This window comes from Canis lupus, chromosome 1 (assembly GCF_048164855.1).
Source record: "Canis lupus baileyi chromosome 1, mCanLup2.hap1, whole genome shotgun sequence".
NCBI classification, from domain to species: domain Eukaryota; kingdom Metazoa; phylum Chordata; class Mammalia; order Carnivora; family Canidae; genus Canis; species Canis lupus.
The window spans coordinates 108498961-108525361 of NC_132838.1; the positions used below are offsets into that span (position 1 = coordinate 108498961).

Below are 26401 nucleotides of genomic sequence, written 5' to 3' on the forward strand. Positions count from 1 at the left end.
AAGTATATAGGAGAATGGATGCTCGGGTGTTTTACTGCCAAAAATAAACAGGGGCACCTGGGTGGCTCAGTGGTTGAGCGTCTGCCTTTGGCTCAGGTCGTGATCCCGGGGTCCTGGGAATCCCACATCGGGCTCCCCATAGGGAGCCTGCTTCTCCCTTTGCCTATGTCTCTGTCTCTCTCTCTGTGTCTCTCATGAATAAGTAAGTAAAAATCTTAAAAAAGAAAGAAAGAAAGAAAGAAAGAAAGAAAGAAAGAAAGAAAGAAAGAAAGAAAGAAAAACACTTAATTGGGCTTTTGCATGCCAGAGCCTTGGGTGCAAACAAAGTGAATGAGGGTTCTACATGAGAACTCCGAAGATACATGTGAAAGAATCCCCCTGACAAATTTCAGGCCCCATTTGGAGAGCGCACAGAAGGACTAGCCATCCAGCACTCTGAGCCTACCCCTGGACATCATAAATGACCATGGGGCGTCTGAGGCACGTAAAAGGATGGAAATTGCCCCCGGATGTCACGGCACAGAGAAGCCTCCTCCATGAGCAGCACCTACCTGCCCACAAATCGCTAGGTATCAGTTTGTGCCCATGACTATGGTTGAGCTACCTAAAATATTCTTTTAGTGCTAGTCCAGCAGAGGGGGAGGGTCAGGGGCAGGGTACAGCTCAGTGTGGCTATTCCTGCCGGCCTGACTTTCTGGTGTCCTAGGGTATTAGGCCACTCTCTCAGTCACTCTAGGACAGGTCGCCAAGGGACTCCTTGGTTAGAAGACAGAGAGCTGGTATGCAGGCATGCCGTCATAGGCATCTCTCTATGACAGGTACAGGGAAAAGTACCAATTTCGTGAGATGAGAAATAGGCCATCCTTGAGAAGACTCTTCTGGGCCATGTACTGCAAAATTGGGTAATTTCCCCTTGTAAAACTCTTCTAGTGTTTTTCCTGGGTTAAAAACTATGGGTTCTTCAAGGCAAGGTAAAATAAGGTGTGACCTTTGCAGCATGACCTCCAAGGCACAGTATTTTGGACCATATGCCAGGCACCCATCTGTAGCCTAGGAATCTCTGACATATCCTGCATAGGATGGCACCTTGGAGTTAAGGGGAACTGGATTTTTGGGTAATGGATCTTCTCTCTTTTTCAGTTCCCAAAGACTCTCCCGTGGGGTGCCTTTTAATGCACTGGAAACAATTTGGATCCCAAAACTTACGAAAGGACTGAGCTCCTGTAACACTGCATGGCTTCAGTGGGATCTATCAGATTTCTTTGGCAGGAAATAGGGTAAATGAATCTAAGGTAGTTTCAGGGGATCCCTGGGTGCCTCAGTGGTTTGGCACCTGCCTTCAGCCCAGGGAGTGATCCTGGAGTCCCCAGATTGAGTCCCATGTCAGGGTCTTTGCTTGGAGTCTGCTTCTCCTTCTGCCTGTGTCCCTGCCTCTCTCTCTCTCTCTCTCTCTGTCTCTGTCTCTCATGAATGAATGAATAAAATCTAAGAAAAAAAAAGCCATAGTTTCATTGCTTTCCACCAGAACCTTGAGATGAGGGCCTATGGAAGAATGTGTTTGCCCAAACGTGTCTGGCTAATAAATTCCCTCCTAACATGGATTGATAAGTATCTAAGTTGACCTTAGAATAACCTCAGAATAAACTCAGGTTGGTGGAGGAAACACAGGCCCTCCCTAGCAAAGGGAGTGCTAACTCTCTCTCCCACTGTTCCTTCTCCTAGTAGAGGTGGGGCTTCCCTCTCATTTCCTAGGTTAGTGACTATAATTGGAATTAGCTGTCTCTGGTTAGTCTCTCTGACGACGGGGACTTTACGAAATATTCTCCCTTTGTTTTGGACAGATTCCCTGTCTTCCCTGGCCTGCCTGACACGGACTGCCTAATTCCACTTTGGTGGAAAAACAAATGAACACAAATGTGCATCTGCTCATCTGTTGGAGCTGACAGGCTTTAGGACCCAGAATGTTTTTCTGCCTCTGGGCAGCACCCTGCCTCTTCTGCTTCCCCACCTCCTCTTCCTGTTTCTGTACAACCTTAGGTGTGGCCTGTGGACACTGCTCACTGCAGATTTCCCCACCATTTCTCCCAGTGGTACAAATGGACAGTGGGAAACAAATTGATTGACTTCTAAAGGGAATCCAGGTAGAGTATAATTTACTATTTAAACTAATTTCAGCTTTTGGTTTAATTAAAATAAGAAGGTCTTTATCTTTTTTTTTTTTAAAGAATTTTTTTTTTTAAAGAATTTATTTATCTATTCATGAGAGAGAAAGAGAGAGAGAGGCAGAGGCAGAGGCAGACTCCTCTCTGAGCAGGGAGCCTGAAGTGGGACTCGATCCCAGGACCCTGGGATCTGCTCCCGGAATCATGACCTGAGTGGAAAGCAGATACTCAACCAGTGAGCCACCCAGGTGCCCCAGGTGTCTTTTATTTTTATTTTTTTATTATTATTTTTTAAACATGTCTCAAAGTTATCAACATTAGATGTGAAACTTTTGTTCTACCAAGATTTACTGAGGGTCCAATAAGCTCATGATCCCTGTGGCATTGGTCAGCAAACAGATAACTTACAATGATGGTGAATTATCTGTCTCAAAGTTTTCATGGGTAATTGCTAAGACAGCTTTCAAAGTCTTTGGTGACCTGAAACTTAGAAGTTTTGCTCAGATGATAAATTGGGATTGAATTCATTGGAAGGTCTAGGTTTTCTCCAAACAGGATAAAGTACTAGAGCATTGATTACCAGATGTAGCCTTGTGCTTTTGACTTCTTACTGCAAAAATACCCACAAAACAACAACAACAACAAAAAAAACCCAAATATTTGAATCTGCTTGTAAACATACCTTGTGCTTAAGGGACTCATAAATTTGCCCTCTAAAGAGTTTTGGTGTAACAGTTCATATTTGGTTGCTACTTAGTTTGCACTAAGAGTTAAAATTCTGCTAAGTGTAATGAAGACTTTCAGAAAGAAGGGAAACAACTCTGCATGTAGAAAAGTAGGAGATACATAAGCAAGATGTAAGGAATGGGAAAATATTTTTGTTAAGGTAAAAGAAGGTGATTTTGTCCTAAATAAGACAGGTTGTTTGAAAAGAAATGACTTGGACCGAACCTGAATGTGAAGGAAAGTTGTGGAAGGTTTATGAAGGGAAATCTTACGGAAAGCATTTGATATGTGGTCAGGATGGACTAAGATTAAAATGAATGGATTCTAAAGGTACATCGGTAGAAGACTGAAATTATGCTTTCTCTCTGTTCAAAAGACAAAGTTTTCTTAAATTGTTGGTCTCGTCTTGATAAAAATGTTAAAAAAAAAAAGTTGTTTTTCTTTATCCAGGAAATCCAGTTTCTATATTTTGTCTTTTCAGGTCTTTGATTACTTAGTTAAAGCTTCTCATTATTGAAAGACCTAAGTTTTGCTAACAATTGTCTGACCCTACATATTTGCCTTCAGAATCTTAAGGTCATTTTGGTCAAATAAATAATTTCATTTTGGCTTTTTATAATGAACTATAATCCTACTTAGGCCCGTTCTTTATAACTTTCTGACGTTTTTGTTTTAAGATTTTATATATTTCTTCATGAGACACACAAAGAGAGGCAGAGACATAGAGAGAGGGACAAGCAGGCTCCATACTTGATTCTCAACCACTGAGCAACCCAGGTGCCCCATCTGAGGTTTTTAACAAACTTCTCCAAGATTTAAATGATAAATGAAGCAGTTTTGACCAATTAGGCTTGTTTATATGGTTATGTTAAGGTAGTGGGAAGCACCAACAAACAAATAATGATAAGCCCTAGGTTATATTGTCTGGGTAAATGTAATAACTATTGTTGAGGGCAGCCTGGGTGGCTCAGCAGTTTAGCGCCGCCTTCAGCCCAGGGCCTGATCCTGGAGTCTTGGGATTGAGTCCCCCGTCGGGCTCCCTTCATGGAGACTGCTTCTCCCTCTGCCTGTGTCTCTGCCTCTCTCTCTCTGTCTCTCATGAATTAAAAAAAAAAAAAACAAAACTGTTTTTGAGATGATATGCCATTCCTAAAGTTTTAATATGTTTTGGTAATAAGGTCATCACTTAATATTCTAATAATTAAAATGTTATATGTCTCAAGAATAACTAAATTTCCTTGCCAGCTATATTGTCACCTCCCATCAGCTCTTTAGCTGTGCCCATTTTTAAATCTTTTCATCATTCATAGTTTTCCTTATTCTCTTATAAAATGAGTTTCGTCTTTAAGAAGATTCATAAAAAGGACTTTTAGGACAAATACAGATGTTTGATATCTTTAATTTTAAACTAAAATGGGTGAGAATTTCCAAAACCAACTAAACGCTGCATTTAAACTGAACAAGAATTAGTAACATGGGACCAAATGAACAAAGAAAATGATTACAGTTTTGGAACTCTTGTTTAAAACATTGCCGATCCTCTGATGTTTGGTCTTTCAGATCAAAAAAACCTTTCTCTGAAGAAACTATGACTTTTACAGAAATGTAATAGTGTAACATTTGTAAACCAACGGAAGCATTTAACTTTTCTCTCTAGCTGAACCCTCTGAAATTCAAAAGGTCTCAGTAAGTATTCTTTCTTCCATGGCATTATAGTCATTTGCATGATTTGAATAAGAATCTATTCTCCTCCTAACAGGACACCATTGGAAACATTGGTTATTTTACCAAGGCTTTGACTAGAATGCCATATTTGAGAGAGACTTGAATAGACTCAGATCTGACCAAATAGCTTTAAGGACCTGAGGTGACTTTATGAAACGTGGAGCCCTAAAGCACCTTGAAACTGTTGGCCTGATACCTCGCGTATAAAGCTCCCAGCAGGGACGCCTGGGTGGCTCAGCAGTTGAGTGTCTGCCATCTGCTCAGGGCGTGATCCTGGGGTGTGGGGATTGAGTCTCACTCTGGGCTCCCTGCATGGAGCCTGCTTCTCTCTCTGCCTGTGTCTCTGCCTCTCTCTGTGTGTTTCTCATGAATAAATAAATAAAATCTTGTAAAAAAAAATGGAGTTCCCAGCAGCCTCCACCATGTGAGTAAAGAATGTCACTTCCTGGCAGGTGCAGGAAACTCAGGATACTTTGGGGACCTGGTGAAGAGGAACCTACCCACATCTACAGGTATTGCAGGCATGTCTGATGGCAAGGACTTGGCTTGGCTTCCGGCCGTGAGTGGCTACTACAAGTTCCACCTAGAGATTCCTTATAAAAACTTTCAGCAAAGCAGATTTTAAACGAGCTACATGGCCAGTTGCTGTTCTTGCTGAGCTCATGTAAATAATTGAAGCAAGTAGGTTAAAATTGGACTCGCTTTGCAAACAAATCAGTCTCAAGTTGGCTATCTCTAAAAAGTTGGGTTATTATAGGAGAAATTATGTTTCAGTAACCCACCTTTGTGGATATTAAATCTTAGTTCAGATTGTCTTTAAAAGTGGTTTGCCTAAGCTAGACAACTTGAGGTAAACTTCAGAGTAATTGACACAATAGCTTTGGCTGCCTCTTTGGTGGGACTCTGGGTTACCCTAAGACTACAACACAAAATAAGCAAAACAGTATGTTTACTCAGAGCAGGACTCTAAATGATACTTCCCAGGCACTAGCTGTACTTAACCAAAAATTAAGGGAAGGCACAGAGGGACTTTCTGAAACCACCTTTGATTAGCCACTTTTGATTATCTACAATTGCTACCTCCTCATTTAGGATTCAAGGAGTTTCCTCACGTGTGTTATTTTAACATTGCAGATAACTCTCACAAAGTGTCCCAATTGATAGTCTTGAACAATTAAATAAGATCAAGATAGCCACTGATCTATTTAATGGTGTTGGTAATTGAGGATCTTATCTAAGAGATGTGATCACAATCTGGAGCTTGACATTCATTTTATGCTTGTTCTTTTTCATGTACTGATGCCAAGTATCATCTGCTGCCCATCATGACCTCCTGCTCCCCCCCACCCCGGAGCCATACCTCACACCCCCTCTCCCCCGGCCTGGATAGATTCTAACTACCATACAGCATGCTACCTCATTTCAATGGGCAGCAGCCAGAGCGGTCCTGTCTCATACCCTAATGGCAGTTAGGATTACTAAACCAGGGGGAGGAATGAGTCAGGAAAGGGTTAAGTACAGGCAGGGAGAGATAGGGGGCCTCTGACTAGGCTCTGAAACTATTCCTGGCAGGCAGAAGCTCTAAGCCAGAGTGAACAGTAGATATGGGAATGGAGCAGACCACCTGACCCCGGAAGGTTAGGGAGTAGGTTTCTTTGGCGGTTACATTATAATCATAAATGGCAGTTACATTGTAAATGACCACACCTCAAGAAGGAAGTCTCTATGAGCTTTATCAGTAGCCCTTGCTCAATCCAAGAGGGCACAAGAATCTCAAGGCCAGGAGCTTCCTGTCAAGTTCTCAATAAAAGACTGACCCTAAAAATCCTCAGTGGCAAGCCATTTGGGACCACTCTCACTCTAGAGAGCATTTTCTTTCTTTTCTGCTTTCACTTTCACTTAATAAACGTCCACTTTACTTCACCCTTTTGTGTCCACAAGATTCATTCTTGGGCTCCCTGAGATAAACCTCTGCAATTCTGCAATTTTTATATTGTAATGAAGCACGCCGTTATAAGATGATGAACTTAATCAATACGTGTTGTGTATGTTCCGACATGCTCCCTGGGCCTGCCGCTCCCCATCTCTCTCCCTCTGCTCAGGCCTCCCTAGTCCTTGAGACACAACAATGTTGAAATTGGGCTAATTAATACCCCAAGAATGGCCTCTCAGTATTCAAGCAAAAGGAAGAGTCAAATGTCTTATCAGTTTCAATGGAAGGCTACAAGTGATGATGCTTAATGGGGAAGGCAAGTTGAAAACTGACATGGGCCAAAAACCAAACTTCTTGTGCAAGTTAGCCAAGTTATGAATGCAATGGAAAGTTCTTGAGGGAAAGGAAAAGTGCTACTCCAATGAACACACAGATGACAAGAAAGCAAAGCAAACTTATTGCTGATGTGGAGAAAATTTAATGGTCTGGAAGGAGGAGCAAACCAGCCACAACATTCCCTGGAGCCAAAGCCTCACCCAGAGCAAGGTCCTGATTCTCCTTATTCTCTGAAGGCAGAGAGAGGTGTGGACGCTACAGAGGACACATTCGAACCTCACAGAGGTTGGTTTGTGAGGTTTAAGACACAAAGCCATCTCCATACCTTATAAATTGCAAGGCGGTGTGGGCTAAGTGAAACTGTTCTTCTTTCTCATTTGGTATGTTTTCTTCTCCAGTAGTTTGTCCCACTGTGTTGCTGCAAATTCTTATGTGGATTCCAAATGCCTCCCGGAGCTGTTTCTGTTTATGGGTAGCTGTGTAATTGTTGATTTTCATCAGTGGAATGGGGCTGGGGTCTCCTCTACCGCCATCCTGGTGATCTCACTTCTCTGATCTAGGAGCTATCTCTATATCTAGGAGCTATTCTCTATCACTTGTATTTGCACATAGAGGGTTAGATATGAAATAAAGCAGCATTTAAGGTTTATAATCTTTCTTGGTTTCTCTCCAAAGTGCCAGCATTACTGGAAACAATGCTACCGACGTATTTCTTTTGAACTGGACAATGAACGATTTTGTATATCCCGGACAGATACAACACTAACTTGTATCTTCAGGTTTTTCCAACTTATTTGAATACAATTTCCTTCTTTTTCTGTTCTCAGTGTTAATAGAGGTGTAATGGAGAGACAGACACACTGGCTGTTAACATGGAAAGAGATACATTAAAGAAAGAGATGCACAGATGCACAAGATGCCATCTGACACGGTGAGAGTATATCTATTAAGCCTTTGAGGGCTCTTGATGGTTTTGATTCTTCTGTATCTCATTATTGTTCCATGAAATACTGAGTACTATGGCTTTCTTTCTTTCTTTCTGTCTTTCTTTCTTTTTTTCTTTCTTTCTTTCTTTCTTTCTTTCTTTCTTTTTTCTTTCTTTCTTTCTCTTTCTTTCTTTCTTCTTTCTTTTTTTAAAGATTTTATTTATTTATTCATGAGAGACACGAAGAGAGAGGCAGAGACATAGGCAGAGGGAGAAGCAGGCTTCCCGCAGGAAGCCCTCTTTTTTTTTTTTTTTTTTAAATGAAAAGTCTCAGCTTACACTTTTTTAAAAAACATTTTATTTATGAGAGAGAGAGAGAGAGCAGGAGCCAGGGTGAAGGGCAGAGGGAGAATGAGAAGCAGACACCATGATGAGCAGGGAACCCAGTGAGGGGCTGGATCTCAGGACCTTGAGATCACAACCTGAGCTGAAGGCAGATACTTAACTGAGTACCCAGGCACTCCGCTGCTCACAATTTTATGTATTCACTCTTCTCATCATACTTGAAGGGGAAAACCTGCTTAAAGGCACCAAGATGTATTACTTAGACTTCTTGTCTCCATTGTCAGGTAATAAAACCTTGCCTCTGACCACAATACCTTCAGACCTGAGCACAAGCGACTCTGTGGGTGTTCCTCCAACTCTTTCCCGGATGCCATGGCCATGCTTTTGACCATCTGATGGCATGAGTCAAACTCACTAAGCTGTATCCATGAGTGCTTCAGCTGCTCCCCATCAGCTGCTTTCCAGAGGGTCATGTCTTATCTGTGACCAATTAATGCACATTGTTGCAGAGTCATAGAACTTGCAGTAATAAATCAGTTGGACCAAAGATTCAGCTACTATGACATATGTAAAATCCCCACATGCTAGGGAATTTGGAGGATCACTGAAGTGAGTTATTTTCTTTGGGAGCCTAATGTTTTCTAGCTTGGGTACTAAGTAATATTACCCTTCTATAATTAATCATCACAAGGATTTGTGTCATATCCTTATTTAAAAGTTAGAAGACAGATATTTACCTCAGAGAGTGAAGCACCAATTTTGACATGAATGGAAGTTCTAAGAAATGGCAGTGCCAAGCTGTGGATTCTTGTCTCTTTGGTCTCTGGAGTCAGGACAGACTCACCCTAAATAGATACTGCTTTTGGGGAAATATAATTCATGCAGTGTTGTGCAACTTTATAAAAGTTTCCTCCTTTTTTAGGGCCTCTGAAGGATAGCAGTAGAGTAAGGAACATTCTACAACCCCCATGTTACTGGTACACAATATTGTTATACAAGTTATATGTGAGTCTATAGTGAGTCTTCCCAGGTATTACATATACATTGATGAACATGAAGGGTTAAGAATCAAATGTTGCATGACTCCTGAGGTGAGATCACTGTCTGCTGAGTGGAGAAGGAGAACAGTCAATACAGTGAAATAAGTGAATCCCAGGGTGGATATCAGAGATTGCATCTCTGAAGATGGAGCCTCTGATTTGTTACTTCCACTACATCACAGTGAAGAGACCGTCCCACCATCAAGTTCCTCACACAGAATCCAATGACAACTCCCTTGTGTTTTCCCAGGCCGGGTGAGTGTACCTGTGATGCAAGCACAGTGGACCAGCACTCAGAGAGCACCAAGCTGTCAGATGAAAGCCTGAAGTCCCCGCCCTCTTCTCATGACACAGGCTATGATGACATTAATATGTAAGGGATACTATATTTGGGGGTTGGTGGGGGAGAAGATTTTGGATCTTGTCCTTCTATCTCATAGAGATCCATGAAAGCAAAGACATTTAGATTATTTGCTTAAGTGCCCACATATTCTTTCTTTTTTGTCACTATAATTTTTTATTTGAGATAGTTTAAGACTCATGGGAAGTAGCAACAAATGTACAAAAGGAGCAAAAATGAACACTCAATACAGATTTTCCAAATGATAATACCCTTTATAAAAATAGTCATTGTCAAAACCAGGAAGTTGACATTGACCCAGTACTATTAATTCGGATTACAAACTTTGTTTCAAGGCAATATTTGACAGCCTGGAAAATATTGCTGACAAGCTCAAGAAATCTTCTGTCCTGCTTTATCTATCCACCTCTTCTCAACGCAATGTTTCCACATAGGGGACCATGGCTAATAGTACTCCATGAAACACTTTATTTGGTTGAACCAATGCCACATACTCCAATGCCAGTCTCTGTTCAATTGGACTGTAGCAGATGATTCTGGTCAGGGCTATCAAGAGAAATCTTGCCACAATAGGCATAATTTCATATCCGGGGTGTCTAATATGGAAACCATTGGCTCTTTGTGGTGTTTGGCCACTTGAAATATGGCTAGTTCAAGTGAGGAACTGATTTTCTACTTTACTTACTTGAAATTTAAGTTTAAATAGGCACACTTGGCTAGTGGCTATCATATTAGTGTAAGTCTTGGCCCAAGGACATTCCCTGCTCCTAACCCCATCTTGATCCCAGCCAGCCAAGGGAGACCAGAGCCCAGCTCTCCAATATGAAGAAGAAATCACCTAGCATAGGGCTTTCCTGTTCCATACCTGGATGAGGATCTCCTGTGGAAGAAAATAAGCCTGATATCCATCGTCTCCTTCCCCCCTAGTATTCTCACATGTCTGTCACTGTGAGGAAGCAGGAGGTAGAAGAGGAGCATTAGTACTGCGCGGATTCTTACAGCACATACATAATCTCACTGATGTCCTAGAATTTCAATTGATCACAATAGGGTCCCATTCTCTTGGGCACCAGTGATGGGTGAAGGTTGAATATGAGCTAGGAGTCTTCTCTTCTTCCTAAGTACTCAATAAGGTCACTTAGGTCCACAGCCTAATACGAAACAAAACCTTCCAGCAAATACTAGGTGTTGAGAAACAACTGATTCTGCTTCCTGGACATGGAGAGAGCAATATTGAGTGGGACACAGAGATAGGATTAAATGCATTGTAATGAAGGGGGAGATGGAGTCAAGGGCTTGAGAGAAGATTCTCCTAAAGACAAAGCATGAGGTCTAGGGCTTTTAACATAAAGTCATGTGGAGAGACTGTCCTGCCACCAAACCTCCATGCTGTATTCATAACACAACTTTTGTTTTGTTTTCCAGACTGTTAAAAAGAATACAATCAATCTGTCTTGGTAATGAGACATCTCCGGCAGTGCTTTTTAAAAGAAGAATTTTAACGGACCTACAACTGGGCCACACTGGTTTTCTAAGTTGGTTACATAAGGACAAGTCTTCCAAGTAAGAAGAATGATTACTTGGGGAAAGGTGATGGTAGTATTGGATTCTGCTCCTGGATATCACAGGGGCACATGAGAATCAGGGAAGTTGGGGTAATTTACATAGGAATCAGGGAGAGAATAAATGAGCTTATCCAATCTTACCAAAATATTCAGAAATTTCTGAATGAGGCAGGTACCTCTTCTTTCAGGAAGGTGTCTTTTTTTTTTTTTTTTCGATTTTATTTATTCATGAGAGAGAGAGAGAGAGGCAGAGACACAAGCAGAGGGAGGAGCAGACTCCATGTAGGGAGCCCAACATGAGACTCAGACCCAGGCCTCCAGGATCATGCCCTGGTTCAAAGGCAGCCTAAACCTCTGAGCCACGTGGGCTGCCTTTTCTTTTTTTTTTCCCCAGGAAGGTGTCTTGACAAGCTATACACCAACAGGCAATAACTGATGCAAAGATCACTGTGTCATTGGTTGAGCTGGGAACCAATGCAAATAACTAACTCGGTGCTCTGGGAAACTGGCTGCTGATGAGGCTGAAGGATGGAATGAAGTCCCTGACATGGTGTGCTGGAGAGTGTTCAACACCAGCCTCCCCAGGGGAGAGGGGGGAGAGCCTTTACTTACAGTATTTGCCAATTTCCATGGGGTGACTACTTCCATCATCGTGTATTTCAAAGTACAAACATGATGTCTGTTAATACAGAGTTGGAAATAGCTGTGCAGTAGCCTGTTATTACAGAGATTTTCACTACACAGATAACATAATTGTAGATAACTTTTAGAGGGCCGAGGTATAGAGGTGCCTGGCTGGCCCAGTCAGGGAAGCATGCAACTTTTGATCTTGGCACCCTGAGTTCAAGCCCTGGTTGAGTGTAGAGATTAAAAAGAAAAAATATATGTACTTAAAAAACACCGAGTATAGTATGATGTAGTAAAATGATTACAAAGGAATGTTTCAGCATTTATTACCTTTGTCAGTGATATCGTCTATTTATTTATTTAAAAGATTTTATTTATTTATTCATGAGAGACACAGAGAGAGTGGCAGAGACATAGACAGAGAGAGAAGCAGCTTCCATGCAGGAAGCCTAATGTAGGACTCGATCCTGGGACCCCAGGATCATGCCCTGAGCCAAAGGCAGAGGCTCAACAACTGAGCCACCCGGGTGTCCCAATATAGTCCATTTAAATGAAAATTGTATATGATTTAATTTTTACTAATATCCATGTTTAACATCCTACCCACAAAATCCCTGGAAAATTTAACATTCAGATACCATGACCTGGGATGAACTGACTCCCACTCACCAGTGCCTTCCTCCTAAGTTCCACCCTCAGCCACCACTGGACCCCAGTGTGCACAAGCTCCATAAGCAAACAGAAGGCTATGTATTTACCCTCAGCTTGGCATGGGCCTAACATAATCCATGGCTGATTTTGTAGCCTCAGACAGCACCAAGACTCAGGAGGGCAGGTCAAGGTTCTCTCACATGGCTTGCCCAAAACCCTTTTGAGAAAAGAGCCACAGATTCTTTCTTTGAACTCCACTTCTCCAAATGTGTATTCTTTTTAGCCTTAGTCTATGTATCAATATCTCTGTGAAAATTCCTCTCATGTTCAAGTGAATAGACATATCAAGGAATATAAGGAATCCAGGGATCAAGGATTACGTACCTACAGCAAGAAATCAAGAGAATCTCAGCAAACGTAAATGAAAGTAGACGACATTTCATGATGCAGTGGCGGCAATCATGCAATAACTACTGTACCCACAGAAATCAGTGCTTTTGTTCCTCTTTCATCACCCCCCTTCTTAGGAGCCAGGACTCTTGCCCTGTGATTCCCCTGGTCTTGATTCCTTCCACATTTCCAGTTCCTCAAGACAGAGATTGGAGTGAGTTGGTTGTCCTCTTCCAGAAAATATCACCTGCATTAGAGCAGATTATCACAGCCAGGCACTAGCTTCATGTACCAGTAGCTCACCCTATAGATCATGGTTTTGGCTAAATATTGGAGTCATTTGAGAAGTTTTAAAAGTAATGATGTGGAGGTCCCACTCTCGTCTCCTGAGTTAATTGGTCTGGGCTGTGACCTGTGTATTGGGGGATTTTTAAAGCTTCCAAGGTAAAGTCAGTTTGGTCACCACTACTCTGGGGGCATGTATTGCACCCATGAGTCAATTACTAATTCAGTGCTTTTATTCCAACAGTTAGGACACCAAGGAGTGAGTGAGTGAGTGAGTTATTTATTTATTTAACCAAATGACCCCAAAGGTTTATTTGACTAAATTCTATTTCATACATAAGCATGACAGCCTCCTCTATTAGACTTCAGCAGTTAAGAAAAAATCAAAACAAAACAAAACCAAAAAACCAAGCAGCCTCATCCAGAAAAGTGCAAATGCCAAGGGTGAGGGTCGCCTATAGTGTTACTGCAAGATAAATACACATTTTTTAAAGCCCCCTCTCCTTCTGGCCATATCAACTTTCAATTCCAACCACTAAATATAGACAAATTTTCCAAAAGTCATTTCTTATCTTCTCTGAGATTCTTAAAGCCATCATCATCCACCTCCGTTCGATTTTCCTGAATGACTTTAAGTAGGTCATCTGTAGAGTCTCCCTGAATGATGATTTCATCTTCTTGTGTTACTCAGGCACCACAGGAGAATTTTTGATCTAAAAAATTCTGTTTCTGTTTTAAAAAATGTTTTTAGATTTTATTTATTTAAATATCTTTTATTTTTTTAACATGCTGTTACATATCTTTTCCCCCCTGGGAATGTTGGCAATCCTCACGTTTTGTGTCCCGTCTCCTTTTTTTTCTTTATTTGACCCTTTCTACCTCTCTTCTGAATTTCTTCTATTCTCCTTCCCCACTGTGCCCTAACCCTCACTTATCCAGCTTCTTGTTTCCATGATTTTCTCCAGTAAGTTTTGGAAACTCATTTAGAACATTCTTCTCTAAGCACTGTGGACACTTAGCAACATTGGGCACATATATTCACAGGGCTGTGTTGGTAATGAACAGTCCCACAGTAAAGGACTCAGAGTGGGTAGCATGCCTCTAACTAGCCCATGGGTATAGGCCCCCAGATCTTCAATACCACTGGATTCAGAAAAAATAGCAATCATCTCACAAAAACCAAGATGGTTACAGAACCCCTGTCGTCTCCACTCCTCCACTACTGCCAGGTGAAATAACAAATGCCCAATCAGAGCCATTTAAACAAAAGAAGTTAGGTATGAGCACTTTGGATACTCATATAATAGGAGAAGAGGCAGAATGGTCAAGACACATTTGCCTGGAGAGATCCTCTCTTAGTTCTACTCTCCGTATCCTAGTCATCTCTTTTTTGAGAGTCTAATAGAACTGTTCCTGAGAACATTCTGTGATGATGAAAATGTTCTGGCGCCCGGGTGGCTAAGTGGTTAAGCATCCACCTTCATGCCCAGGGCATGATCCTGGAGTCCTGGGATCCAGTCCCACATCGGGCTCCTTGCATTAAGCCTGCTTCTGCCTCGGTCTCTGCCAATCTCTCTCTCTCTGTGTCTCTCATGAATAAATAAATAAAATCTTAAAAAAAAAAAAAAACGGAAATGTTCTAGCCTGTGTTAGCCAATATGGTAGACATTTGCCACATGTAGGTATTAAGCACTTGAAATGTGGATAGTATAGCTGAGAGCTCAATTTTAATTTAATATCATTGAATTTAATTTAATTGAAAGTTTAAATGACACTTTCTGGATCATAGCCTTTGTTTGGGCAAACAGCTCTAGTTTGTAATCACGTCCTCCTCATTTCTTTTGGTGAACTGATAATTTTTGAAGAGTTTATTAAGATTTCATTAACAGATTTTAAATAATCTCCACACCGGGTGTGGGGCTCAAACTCACGACCCCAAGATCAAGAGCCATATGCTCCATTGATTGTCAGGCACCCCTTGTGAAATGATTTCTAATATTTTTCTTATTTTTGACACTCAAGGGCCCAAACTGGCATGAAATGGACAGCCCAGAAATTGCCACTGCCAGAAGGATCAGGTAATTGTCTAATATAGACATGAAGCCAGGCACGTGTGTATTGGGCTGATAGAAATGTCCTGTGGATTTACATGGAGAAGACAATTTGAAGTCCTTTGTGGTGGTGACAATCAAAAGCAATTTTTCTTATCTGTAACACCATCCTCCCTACAACTTAAATGGGAATATGAAGTAGCTGTAACCTCGGATACTATATCTGGAATAGACTCCGTATTCCAAACACTCGATTACGGACATTAAACGCATTGTCTTCTTATTATCCATGGAAACTCTATGAGTGGATCATAGAGCCTCTATTTCAAAGATAAAGAAAGGAACCCAAGGGGTGAGAAATCTCCAGCCACTAGGTGAGGTGTGGCAGCATTGGATTGTGTTTGGGTTCATTTAAAAGGGCCTGCTATCTTTTACCCTAATCCATGCTAACTAAGACTTCAAAAACTGAACAATGTATGATCTTTTGTGACATTTATACTCTGAATGGCTTTGGGCTAGGAAACATTCCTATTGTAAGCGTGTACTAGGGCTGGCCTAGCAAAATAGCCAGTCTAGGGGACTTAAACAACAGAAGGTAATTTTCTCATAGTTCTGGAGGCTAGAAGTCTCAGCTCACCTGCTGACACATTCAGTCTCTGGTGAAGGTTGTCTTCCTGGCTTGTAAGTGGCCACCTTCTCCTGGGGTTCACATGGCCTTTCCTCTATGTATCAAGAAAGAGAGTGAGATAGAAAGATTGGTCTCTCTTCCTCTTCATGTAAAGGACACCAGGACACCAGTCCTATTGGATTAAGTTCTTTCTTATAGCATCTGTTCACCATTAGAACTCTTTTATAGACTCCATTTTCAAAATCAGCACCTAGACCAGCACAAAATTTATCACCATTGGTTGGAAAACTTTACCCAACATGACTGTCCTACATCCTGTCAATACTTGCTCCACCTCTCTGTGCTCATTGATGGAAACTTTCCCACAGTATGTCAAAGCCATGTGAGATTCAGGAAAACAAGGGCACTGAATTGGCTGTATCTTGATGCTCAGTCCAGCTCCTGAGCTACCAGGCACATGGTGACAGGGTAACCTCATCTGTACTCACCTTAGTAGCTGACGTTGTGTGCTATTTTCTTGAGGTACCCAAATTCAGAGCAGTTCTATAAGGTCAGGTAGCATTAGTCTCTCCATCTTACACAGGAGGAAAAAAACTCAGAGAGTTTAGGTGACTGTTTGAGACTTTTCATTGTTCCTATACAAAATCCCTACTCTCTGTGAAATGAGATTCCCTCCTTTATAATTCTTGATAAACCGTAAACCAATTTTGTCAGAGCATAGTATATCAGAGACTTCTATTGTCCAAGATACAGATATTTGTTCTACGCCAATCGTCTTCTCCCAGAGCGTGGGCAGTGTGAATGGAATCCAGCAGCGCGTGTGTAGATGGTCTCCAAGCAGTGCTGGGAAGCCTTCCCAGTTGGGTGGTGGAACCGCTCAGGGAACCAGGGGATGGTCTGGGGTGCCTCCAGTTGGATGGTGGTGAACACTACAGTCAACCGGTGTGCTTTTGTGTCTTCAGCTTTTAGGGACTTGCCTTCCTTCACCAGCATCAGATATCAGCTGCTCCTTGGGTCCATGTAGAAATTTACTGCTGTGGTGCCTGGCTGAGGCAAATATCACCCCCAGCCAAAGCTGTCCATCTGGGCTTCCTTCTAAAATGTGGGAGTGCAGTTTCAGTAACAACAAAGAACATTCTCATGCCTTCCTTTTCTGGATTCAAAGATCAAAGTGCCCTGTTCTTGCCACACATCCTTCTCTCTGACATCTAGATTGCGAACAGCACATGTGCCATTGAACCTCCAGGGCTCCTTCAGATCAGGCCTTTTCTAAGAGTCTGCATTTGACACATGCAATGTTTATTTTTCAGAAGATACTAGCTTAGGAGTGGCGACACTAGTGCCCATCCAGGCTGCTCAACTGTCTGCTGGGGTTGAACCAGTTTGTAAAAGTTATCAGTTCCTGGGACCTGAAGGAAATGTGGATATTGAGTTGATTGATAAGTCTGCAAACAGATACAGGTAAGAATGGGAGACGCTAATTGTTTCAAAGAATTCTACTATAAAGGAAGTAAATGCTGTGTGATATTTACTCATATACACCTACATGATAGGATACATGATCCATCCCTATGGACATCTGAAATTTTGTCAGTGTTCTCTGTATTCTATGCACTGAGTTGGTATTTTAATTTCAACATATGTAGAATACAGAGAAACTGGGGCCCAGAAAACCTAATGAAGTCCCCAGAGGTTCCTACAGTTGTGAAAATCACAGATGGGTCTTGCACCTGGCTCCACCCAAACACCACATCTCTCTGCACTTGTGTTCTTTCAATCAAAGTTCTGGGGTTAGCCAGCATGACTATCACTCTGGCTCTTTTCAGCGCCCACTTTCCTGCGGCTGGCTTCTATCTGTGGCCAGCAGTAGGCCTTGGCTTCTTGGTAACAGCAGCAGTGACTGTGAAGATTGCTTTTGATTCTTGGAATCAACGCCTGGGCCTGACATTACAGCACCAGGAGCAGTGGATGGCGGCAGGGCCTTTGTTTGAGATCTCTGTGGAGCCTGAGGGGGTCATTGCTGAAATCCACCTCCCCCACATCGTCTCCCTCCCAGGTAAAGAGGGACGAGGGGAGGCAGTGGGCCAGTGGGAACGTTATCTGATGGGCTTTGTGGTTGTCCTACAGCAAATGAGGTCGATGTCTCTTGGTTCCAAGTCGCCCATTTTAAGGATGAAGGAATGGTCCTAGAACCGCCAAGCCGAGTGGAGCCTTTCTATGCCGTGCTGGAAAACCCCAGCTTCTCTCTGATGGGGATCCTGCTGAGATTCGCCAGTGGGACAGGTGTTTCTGTCCCCATCACGTCCTTGACACTGATCTATTATCACTTCCACCCTGAAGATATTAAATTTCACTTGTACCTCATCCCCAGTGACCCCTTGTTAACGAAGGTAAGGCTGGAGAAGCTGTGAGAATTACATGGCAGTTTCTCACCTTGGACCTTCCAACTCTGTATTAAACAGAAAAGTGAAGGCACAGCTTTCACTGATAGAAGCATGAATCACCCTCCCTGAGGTCATTCTGCAGGTGCTGCCTCTTGAGCCATGTGCAAGGATCTGCAATAGGAATTCTGTTCTTCTGAAAATGGAGCTGCCTTCTCTGGGTTTTACGGAGAAGGAAAATACGAGATGAGACTTATGGGGACTGGCAGAGAGTAATGCAGAGATTTCATTGAGGAATTTCAAAGTAATAGGATCTAATTTAAATACCCTCCCCAAACATACACGATACATGCACACCCCTCTGAAGTCTTTTCCCTGTGCAGTGGTATCTCCCTCCAGCACATTTGTGATAGGCTCAGAGTCCCCCAACCATTCCTGGGTTAGTGCTGAAGCAGATACACCGGTCTTTGTCGCTGGAGAGCTACTGCTTTCCCACATAAAGTATCACTTCTGTCCCTCATCCTGGATCGAGCGGTTCCAGGGGAAGCACACACACACACACACATACACACACACACACACAGAGGTAGAGACATAGGATAACCCGTCATTGTTATAGTGATGTATTTGGTTATTTTAGTTCCAATCTCCTATTACCATAATTTCTTTTAAATGTGTCTACTCATTTAAAACACTTTTTTTTAAATTTTTATTTATTTATGATAGTCACACACACAGAGAGAGAGAGAGAGAGAGAGGCAGAGACACAGGCAGAGGGAGAAGCAGACTCCATGCACCGGGAGCCTGATGTGGGATTCGATCCCGGGTCTCCAGGATCATGCCCTGGGCCAAAGGCAGGCGCCAAACCACTGCGCCACCCAGGGATCCCTAAAACACTTTTTAAAAAGATTTCTAGAATGTAATCTTTACCCTAACCTGGGGCTCGATTTCAACACTCTGAGATGGAGTGACATGCTCTACTGACTGAGCCAGCCAGGCACCCCTAAAATAATTCTTCATCAGAGATGGCACTGTCTTTCCTCCTTCCTTTGCTTTTTATCCCTGTGGAGCTGTTACTCTTTACTAGCATGTGTGTAGTGACTCCTTGAGAGCCCATTGCCTCCCTCCCCTGCCTCTGCCCCACCGGAGTTTCATTCCCTTCCTGATACAATTTGAAAGTTTTCTTCCACTTGATCTTCCAATTCCAATTGGTGTATCAGCATTGGACATCCTTCCCTTCAAACGGATATACGGATTTCTTTTAACATGAATCAAATAGGCAGATAGGGCAGCCCGGGTGGCTCAGCGGTTTAGCGCCGCCTTCAGCCCAGGGCCTGATTCTGGAGATCTGGGATCGAGTCCCACATCGGGCTCCCTGCATGGAGCCTGCTTCTCCCTCTGCCTGTCTCTCTCTCTCTCTCGTCTATGAATAAATAATAAATAAATCTTTAAAAAAAAACAAATAGGCAGATAATTGTATTGCTCCCTAATTTTCACAGTAGACACACCTTGTATACAGCACCCAGATCAAGAAGTGGAACATCACCAGCTTCTCCTTCCCCTTCCTGCCTCCTTCAAATCAATACCCATCAAGAGCATTTACTAACTGGACACTTACACTGTAATTGATCTTGATAGTGATTCTTGCTCGTTAATTCCGTAAAGTGTCTATTGAGCTGTCGCTGAGACTCTCAAATGCTGTTATTATTTTGTTGTTTCAGTTCTATTCTGTGTCTTTGGAGGCTCCTCGAATAGTTCTGAAGGCTCCTCTGCTCTGTTTCTGGGCCTCTCTGGTGATGTCACAGCTGTATTGGTGCACAGGTAGTAGAGCATTTCATGGGGCAGCAGCCTTGTGATGCAGGGAAGTCGTCTATACCCTCATCCCTCATAGATCCAGCTGCAGACTGGGTGGTCCCCTGCCAGGGCAAACAGAAAGAATTGTCTTTGTCTGAAGCTTTGAGGAGCACTCAGACAATTCCTGCCACATTATAGGAAGAATGATCAATCTATACAGAGATTTGTGATAAAAAGAATTGCCTTGGGAGGAGGCACCTGGATGGCTCAGTTGTTTAAGCTTATGACTTTTCATTTTGGCTTAGGTCATGATCTCAAGATCACGAGATGGAGCCACCAAGTCAGGCTCTGCTGAATGTAGAGACTGCTTAAGATTCTCTCTCCATTTAACACCCCCTCCCCCCGAAAATAGAAATAAATCCCTTGGCTCTGAGATAACCACCAGTAAAATTTTGTTAATACATCCTTCCATGGGGCACCTGTATGACTTAGTCGGAGGAGCATGCAACTTTGAGTCTCAGGATTGAGTTTGAACCACCCATTGGGTGTAGAGATTTCTTAAAAATAAAATCCTAAGAGAACTATATCTCCTCATGCACAGAGGCATAAATCTTTACATCATTTGAATCATATCATACATGCTACTTATATAACATATGGAGGACTTTGTGTGCCACTACCTTTGCTTTATTACTTTTAGCTTTGTCCTCTGATTTGCTTCTGCTTCTTCCTCAGGCAATAGATGATGAAGAAGCTAAGTTTCATGGTGTGCGTCTGCAGACCTCACCCCCAGTGGACCCCCTGAATTTTGGTTCCCGTTATATCGTGTCCAGTAATGCTCATCTGGAGATAATACCTGAGGTTGGTAGAATTGAATCTAACTCAGATTTAACTCAGGCTTCAAAATGTTATGTTCTTCGGAAAACAATGGAAGACTAATGCAGGGTCAGTAGCTCCGGTGATTATTCTCTGAACCACACCCTGATAAAAGCTTGGCTACCTTTCCTTTCAGGGATAATACTATTTCTGAAAATTGTAACCTTAAAAGCTGTTGACCTTCCTCCCTCTTTTCACCCTCAACCAGCTATGAGACTGTGTAGGAAATGATCATAATTCAGTGGCCAGTTCACTGTTGGCAAACAGGACTTTCCACACATACCCCCTCCCTCCACCCCTTGATGCTGTGATTCAAGTGGTGTGTTTCCTCTAGGAGTTGAAATTATCCTACAGGAGTCCTGGAGAAATCCAGATATTCTCCAAAGTCTATGCTGGGAGGATGAAGGAACCAATCATACTTGAAATTGCTGAAAAAAGACACAAGACTTTGGTCTGGCGCACTTTGGTGAAGCCAGGTAGGTGACAATATGAGTCTAAAATTTGGGGGGAGGAAAAAAATCATGCACCTCTCTCCCCTTGGTTGTAGTGTAGTGTGTCAGAGGAGAAGGTCTGTGTATGGTCCCAAGTACAGTTTATTTTATTATTTTTTTATAGAATTTTTGTTTATTTTTTATTTATTTATGATAGTCACACAGAGAGAGAGAGAGGGAGATAGAGGCAGAGACACAGGCAGAGGGAGAAGCAGGCTCCATGCAGGGAGCCCGACGTGGGATTCGATCGCGGGTCTCCCGGATCGCGCCCTGGGCCAAAGGCAGGCGCCAAACCGCTGTGCCACCCGGGGATCCCCAACTACAGTTTATAGTCAATGTTGTGTTGAAAAAAGTGTTGGCACTGGTCTTCTGTGCCTGGGATAGAGGTGGCTGTTGGAGTTGAAAATTGGAACCTCTCCTACCTAGGAGATGATGCACAGGAGATGCTAATCATAAGAATCAGAAGGTGCATAAACTTGGTTTAATCCTGTCTTTTGGGCAATTTTATACTTGTTGGCATAAATGGAGACTAAGCAGCTGCTGAAGGAGGGAGGACATAAAATGTCTCAGAACTTTAAACAACAGCAGGACTTTTAGAAAGAAAGCATAAGGCCATGTTGAAGGCTTAATGATAAACACTAGTTATTTTCCCAAATGGTTGCTCCAGTCAGCAAATGTCCCACCGACTTACAAGTGTGTTCAACTTACAAATTCTGAACTATCAACAATTTCAGTGTTCTAGAGTTTAAAGAATATCGACACTTATTGATCAAATGTACTCACTCAATGATGGCATTTCATATCAAAAATACATTTACCTAGAGGATAATGAGGAACAGTATGATTATTTTTACCGTACCTTTCGCATTTCCTCACATTGACTTCTAAATAGAAATAGAAATAAAAGGAAAAATGAGTTCCCTTGTTGGATGCATTTCCTTAATACGCAGTAAGTGATCTTCTACTTAATTGGGTGCCATTGGTATATGATGTTTCAATGGGATCTTTAAGTTAAGGAAGTGGAGTTAAATTACTTCAGTGGGTTACATCAAAGACCAGAGAAACTACAGGGTTGCCTGAATGGCTCAGTCAGAAGAACGTGTGACTCTTGATCTCGGGGTTGTGAGTTTGAGCCCCATGTTGGCTGTACAGATTACTAAATGAATAAAACAAGAAGAAACCACTTACAAATAAAGAAAAGAACACCTAGATAAAGGTATGTGGTTCATTTCATTCTCCAACTTCTCCTCCTTTCCTAGTGGATCTCCAGTTTCATTCTGCAGCAGCCCCTCCTCCTCTCTCAGGTGAGTGCAATGCTTCCACCAAAAGTCAGAAGGATGTGTCTGATTTCAGGAGGTGTTTGAGTGGTGTGATGTGGCTCAATAAGAGATCATACCTTCTCTTCATTTACAAAGACCCAGTGGTGTCAGAGACAAAGAAGGAGCCTGAGCCACTTCAGGAGCCTCACCCAAACTTGTGAGGGGGTGTAATATGCAGACTCTGAGCATGCAACCAATCTTATTGGGGAACACATATTGCATCTGATGAGCTATAGGTGAAAGTAGTTTGATATGGCGGGACATGAAATTTTGAGGGAGGAAGGCCCCATGAGACCAGAGAGGCAGGCAAGAAGCAGACGTTGAAAGTATAAGGATGATGGTTGAAATCTTTTGGACATTAGGCCGAAGGCCAACGGGGGAATTTTGCAGGGTAGGTAGCAATGCATTCACTTTTCTCAAGAGTGTGGATGAATGTGGGCAAGGAACGGACAGGAAGTGGGAACCGGGTTATGAGACTGCTGTGAAAATCAAGAACAGGGATTAGCTGGGCATTGGTTAAGGTTCCTGGAGTTGGTAGGTAGCAGAGAAAGAAATGATTCAAAGTAAGGAGTCAAGAGGCACCTGGCTGCTGGCTCTGTTGGAAGAACTTGTGATTCCTGATCTTGAGGTTGTGAGTTCAAGCCCATGTTGGGAATAGAGATTACTAAAAAAGTAAAATAATAAAGCCTTTTTAACATAAGTAAATAAAATAAGGAATAAAGATCAAGGGACTCCCTTCTGCCTTCCATGTTGTTGGCTTTGACTGTCAGGCTCCACATAGTAAAAGTGACAGTCCTCCTATCTCAAAACAGATCATCCAGGAGGAGAAAGATAGCATCTCCTGATGCCCCTCAGTGAAGAGAAGACTCTCCTCAGGTGTCACATTGGCTTGAAATGGCAATAGATCCATTTCCTGGCCAGCTGGTGGTGTTGTCAGGAGGTCCAGAGAGGCAGACTAGCTAAAGAAAATCAGGCCCCACACCTGGAGTCGCAATTGGGTTCCAACCCAACCACAGATCTTGGGTAAGCATGAGCTAAGGATGATTTCACAAAGAAAATGAAAAGGATTTATGCAGGTGGTGAGTGTGTGGCACCAGCAAAAGGTCTCCACCCTTCCTATTATGCAAGCTCTTGAGCAAGAGATATCTGTCACCCGTTGTCACAAGATAAAGCTGAGCCTGGTTTTCTCTCTCTAGAAGACCTTTCAGAAGCTGCTGCCAGCCCACATCTTTGCCAGCCAAATCTCCATTCTGGCCACCATGCACTGTGAAGCATGACATCTCTCTTCCTCTTTTTCCCTTTTGGCCTGGTGGCATCTTGTATTTCATACAAGATCCTACTCCTTTAGATCTTCTTTTGATACTAAGTCTTCTGTGAAGACTTTGCTTTAAAGTCTAGTCATCCTATCCTTTCTGACCCAAAGGCTTTGGTTGCATTTTTCCCTCATGAAATCAGGGTAATTAAAAGGATCATGATGGCAAATGCAACTTACTGACTGCCTGTAGCATGCCAAATATTCAGGTATGTATATTTGTGCTTTATATACCCCATTTCTGTCTATCCCTGTGAATAAACTTTGACTTGCTCCCCCACAGAATCATGGAGGAGGTTTGGAGCTAACATGGCAATGGCTGTTACTTCACACACCCTGCACTCATGGGGTTTCTATTCCAGCAGGTGGAAACAACAAAGCTGATTGCACAGTGCTTATCAAAATAACAGTTGTGGATGTGTTCCAAAGGAATATTAGGGGGGTTTAGGAGAGAATAATACACGGGCTCATTTCGAACATTGAGTGAGTTAAAATGTTTCAGAGTGCATCCTAGAGAGGGGTAAAAAGGTGAAGTTTATGTCCAGTTAAGAAGATTGAGTATAAGTTGTTAAACATTGGGTAAGATGACCACAACCAATGCAGCGAGACTAGGTTAAGATGAGAATCTTTCTGAAAACAGAAAACTGATTATTCCAATTGAGGAGTCATCAAAAGTACAGTTCCAATGACTTTTCAATATAAGCACCAAGACATCAGAGAAGTCAGATCATTAAATTAAACTGTTTGGTTATAGGAGCAGATGACTGGACATTAACGATCTGTGCCATTGTGTTAAGAACGAAAGTTCTAAGTGCGTAAGTTATAAGTCGGAAGCATTCATACTTTTAGCTTCTAAAGTGGCTTAGTAAGTTAAGCATCCAACTCTTGATTTTGGCTCAGGTCATGATCTCAGGGTCATGAGATTGGGCCCTGAGTTGGGCTCTAAGCACAGCATGGAGCCTGCTTAAGGTTCTCTTTCTCCCTCTGCCCTCCTCCCCCTGCTGGAGCTCTCTCTCTCAAAAAAAAAAAAAAAAAAAAAAAAAGAAAAGAAAAAAAAAGGCTAAAACAGTCATGGTAGAACTGAATGAACTGAGAAACAAGAAAGTGATGTGATTTGGCCAAGGTCACACAGGTATTACATATGGGAACCAGCATGAACCCTGAGTCAGCATGAGGCAAAATACCTTCTTCTCTCCAGTGATCCTGGTATACACTTTTAAAGAAGATCCCTGAGGGTGGGGAGCTAGTCTAGACCACCTGCACCTCCGGTATCATGCATATCAATGTATGAACTTGAAGGGTGTTAGAAGATGAATAGATGAGTGTACAGCAAAATAGAGCCTCTTCAGGATTCCAATGAAAACTGGAAAGTAATGATGGAGAGGTGCTCTAAGCTTGGAGGGAGGGGATGGGATGGGATTGAAGTAGAGGAATCATTGAGTTTCCCTAAATTCATAGACCCATGAAAATGGACTGGGAATCCTGAAGATGTGCATGTAAGGTCTGTCTGGGCAACATGCAAAAGAGAATGAACATTATCTCCACAGAGAATTATGTCTTTAAGGGCCATCTGGGTGGCCCAGTCAGTTAAGCATCTGGCTCCTGATCTCAGTTCTGGGTTTGATCTCAGGGTCATGTGTTCAAGCCCTGAGTTAGGCTTCACACTGGGCATGGAGCTTACTTCAGGGAAAAAGGAAATATGTCTTATGTCTTATGTAGCTTGTGAACTCCATAAGAGTGCTATCCCTTTCTGAGTCTTCAACTCTTCCTTCTGCCCAGGTAAGGCCTTTCTGAAGGAGCACCGCAGGCAGCTGCAAGCCAGGCTGGGAGACCTGAATGGAGTACTGGATGACCTTCAGGACAGTGAGGTCTTCACCGAGGAAGAGAAGGAGCTGGTGCAGCAGTGCCCTACACAGCAGCGGAGGAATGAGACCCTGCTGAGGATGGTGGAGAAGAAAGGGCACCAGGCCCTGGGGGTCCTCTTCCAAAGCCTTCATAGAAGAGATCCTTACCTGATGTCCTACCTCAGCCAGCAGAGTTTACAACAGTGACTCAGGTGGATACTCACGAAGAGAGAATCCAGTGTTCTCCATTGAAAATGAACAAACAGGGGTGCTTGGGTGGTTCAGTGGATTAAGCATCTGACTCTTGATTTCAGGTCAGGTGTTGATCTCAGGGTCATGATGTTGAGCCCTGCATTGGGCTCCACGCACAGCTTGGAGTCTGCTTAAGATCCTCTCCCTCTGCCCCTCCTACCACTCACTCTGCCCCCTTCAAATAAAAAAAAATTGAATAAATCTGTTTTTTTTTTTTTTAAAAAAAGGAAGGAAAAAGAAAGGAAGGAAATGCATAAATGAACATGTGATCATTGAGTTCAGTGTCCAAGACAAAAGAGGTCCAAGTAACACCTACTCAACCAACACACAGGTTCTATTGAGGACTGATCTGTAACTTGGCAAATACCTATCACTGTATCCA

At 42.6% G+C, this 26401-nt stretch overlaps 1 protein-coding gene across 6 annotated transcripts; it reads left to right on the forward strand.

The window, feature by feature from the left end:
* The first annotated feature begins 1868 nt into the window (after positions 1–1868).
* CARD8 (caspase recruitment domain family member 8) lies at positions 1869–26220 on the forward strand. Of its 6 annotated transcripts, none has more exons than XR_012005786.1 (13): positions 1869–2141; positions 7710–7813; positions 9443–9565; positions 10979–11116; positions 15094–15149; positions 17061–17211; positions 17577–17806; positions 17878–18140; positions 20661–20786; positions 21136–21277; positions 22552–22596; positions 23424–23634; positions 25703–26220. XR_012005786.1 is itself a non-coding variant. In XM_072773025.1 (13 exons), the coding sequence occupies exons 3-13, from the start codon at positions 7755–7757 to the stop codon at positions 25972–25974; spliced, it is 1605 nt and encodes a 534-aa protein (XP_072629126.1). In that variant the 5' UTR covers positions 1875–2141; positions 5066–5125; positions 7710–7754; the 3' UTR covers positions 25975–26220. The 6 variants fall into 6 exon arrangements, 5 of the variants coding, with proteins under 5 accessions (XP_072629143.1, XP_072629126.1, XP_072629119.1 ...); XM_072773025.1 differs by lacking the exon at positions 23424–23634 and adding an exon at positions 5066–5125 and having other exon boundaries at positions 1875–2141; XM_072773018.1 differs by lacking the exon at positions 23424–23634 and having other exon boundaries at positions 1879–2141.
* The last annotated feature ends 181 nt before the right edge of the window (positions 26221–26401 follow it).

Bases quoted from the DNA above. Each gene is read 5' to 3' on its own strand.
- CARD8 (XM_072773025.1), top strand. From the start codon at position 7,755: ATGGAAAGAGATACATTAAAGAAAGAGATGCACAGATGCACAAGATGC. The intron at 15,150-17,060 runs GTAATTGTCTAA...TTTATTTTTCAG, and splicing joins GCCACTGCCAGAAGGATCAG to AAGATACTAGCTTAGGAGTG. The intron at 20,787-21,135 runs GTTGGTAGAATT...TGTTTCCTCTAG, and splicing joins ATCTGGAGATAATACCTGAG to GAGTTGAAATTATCCTACAG.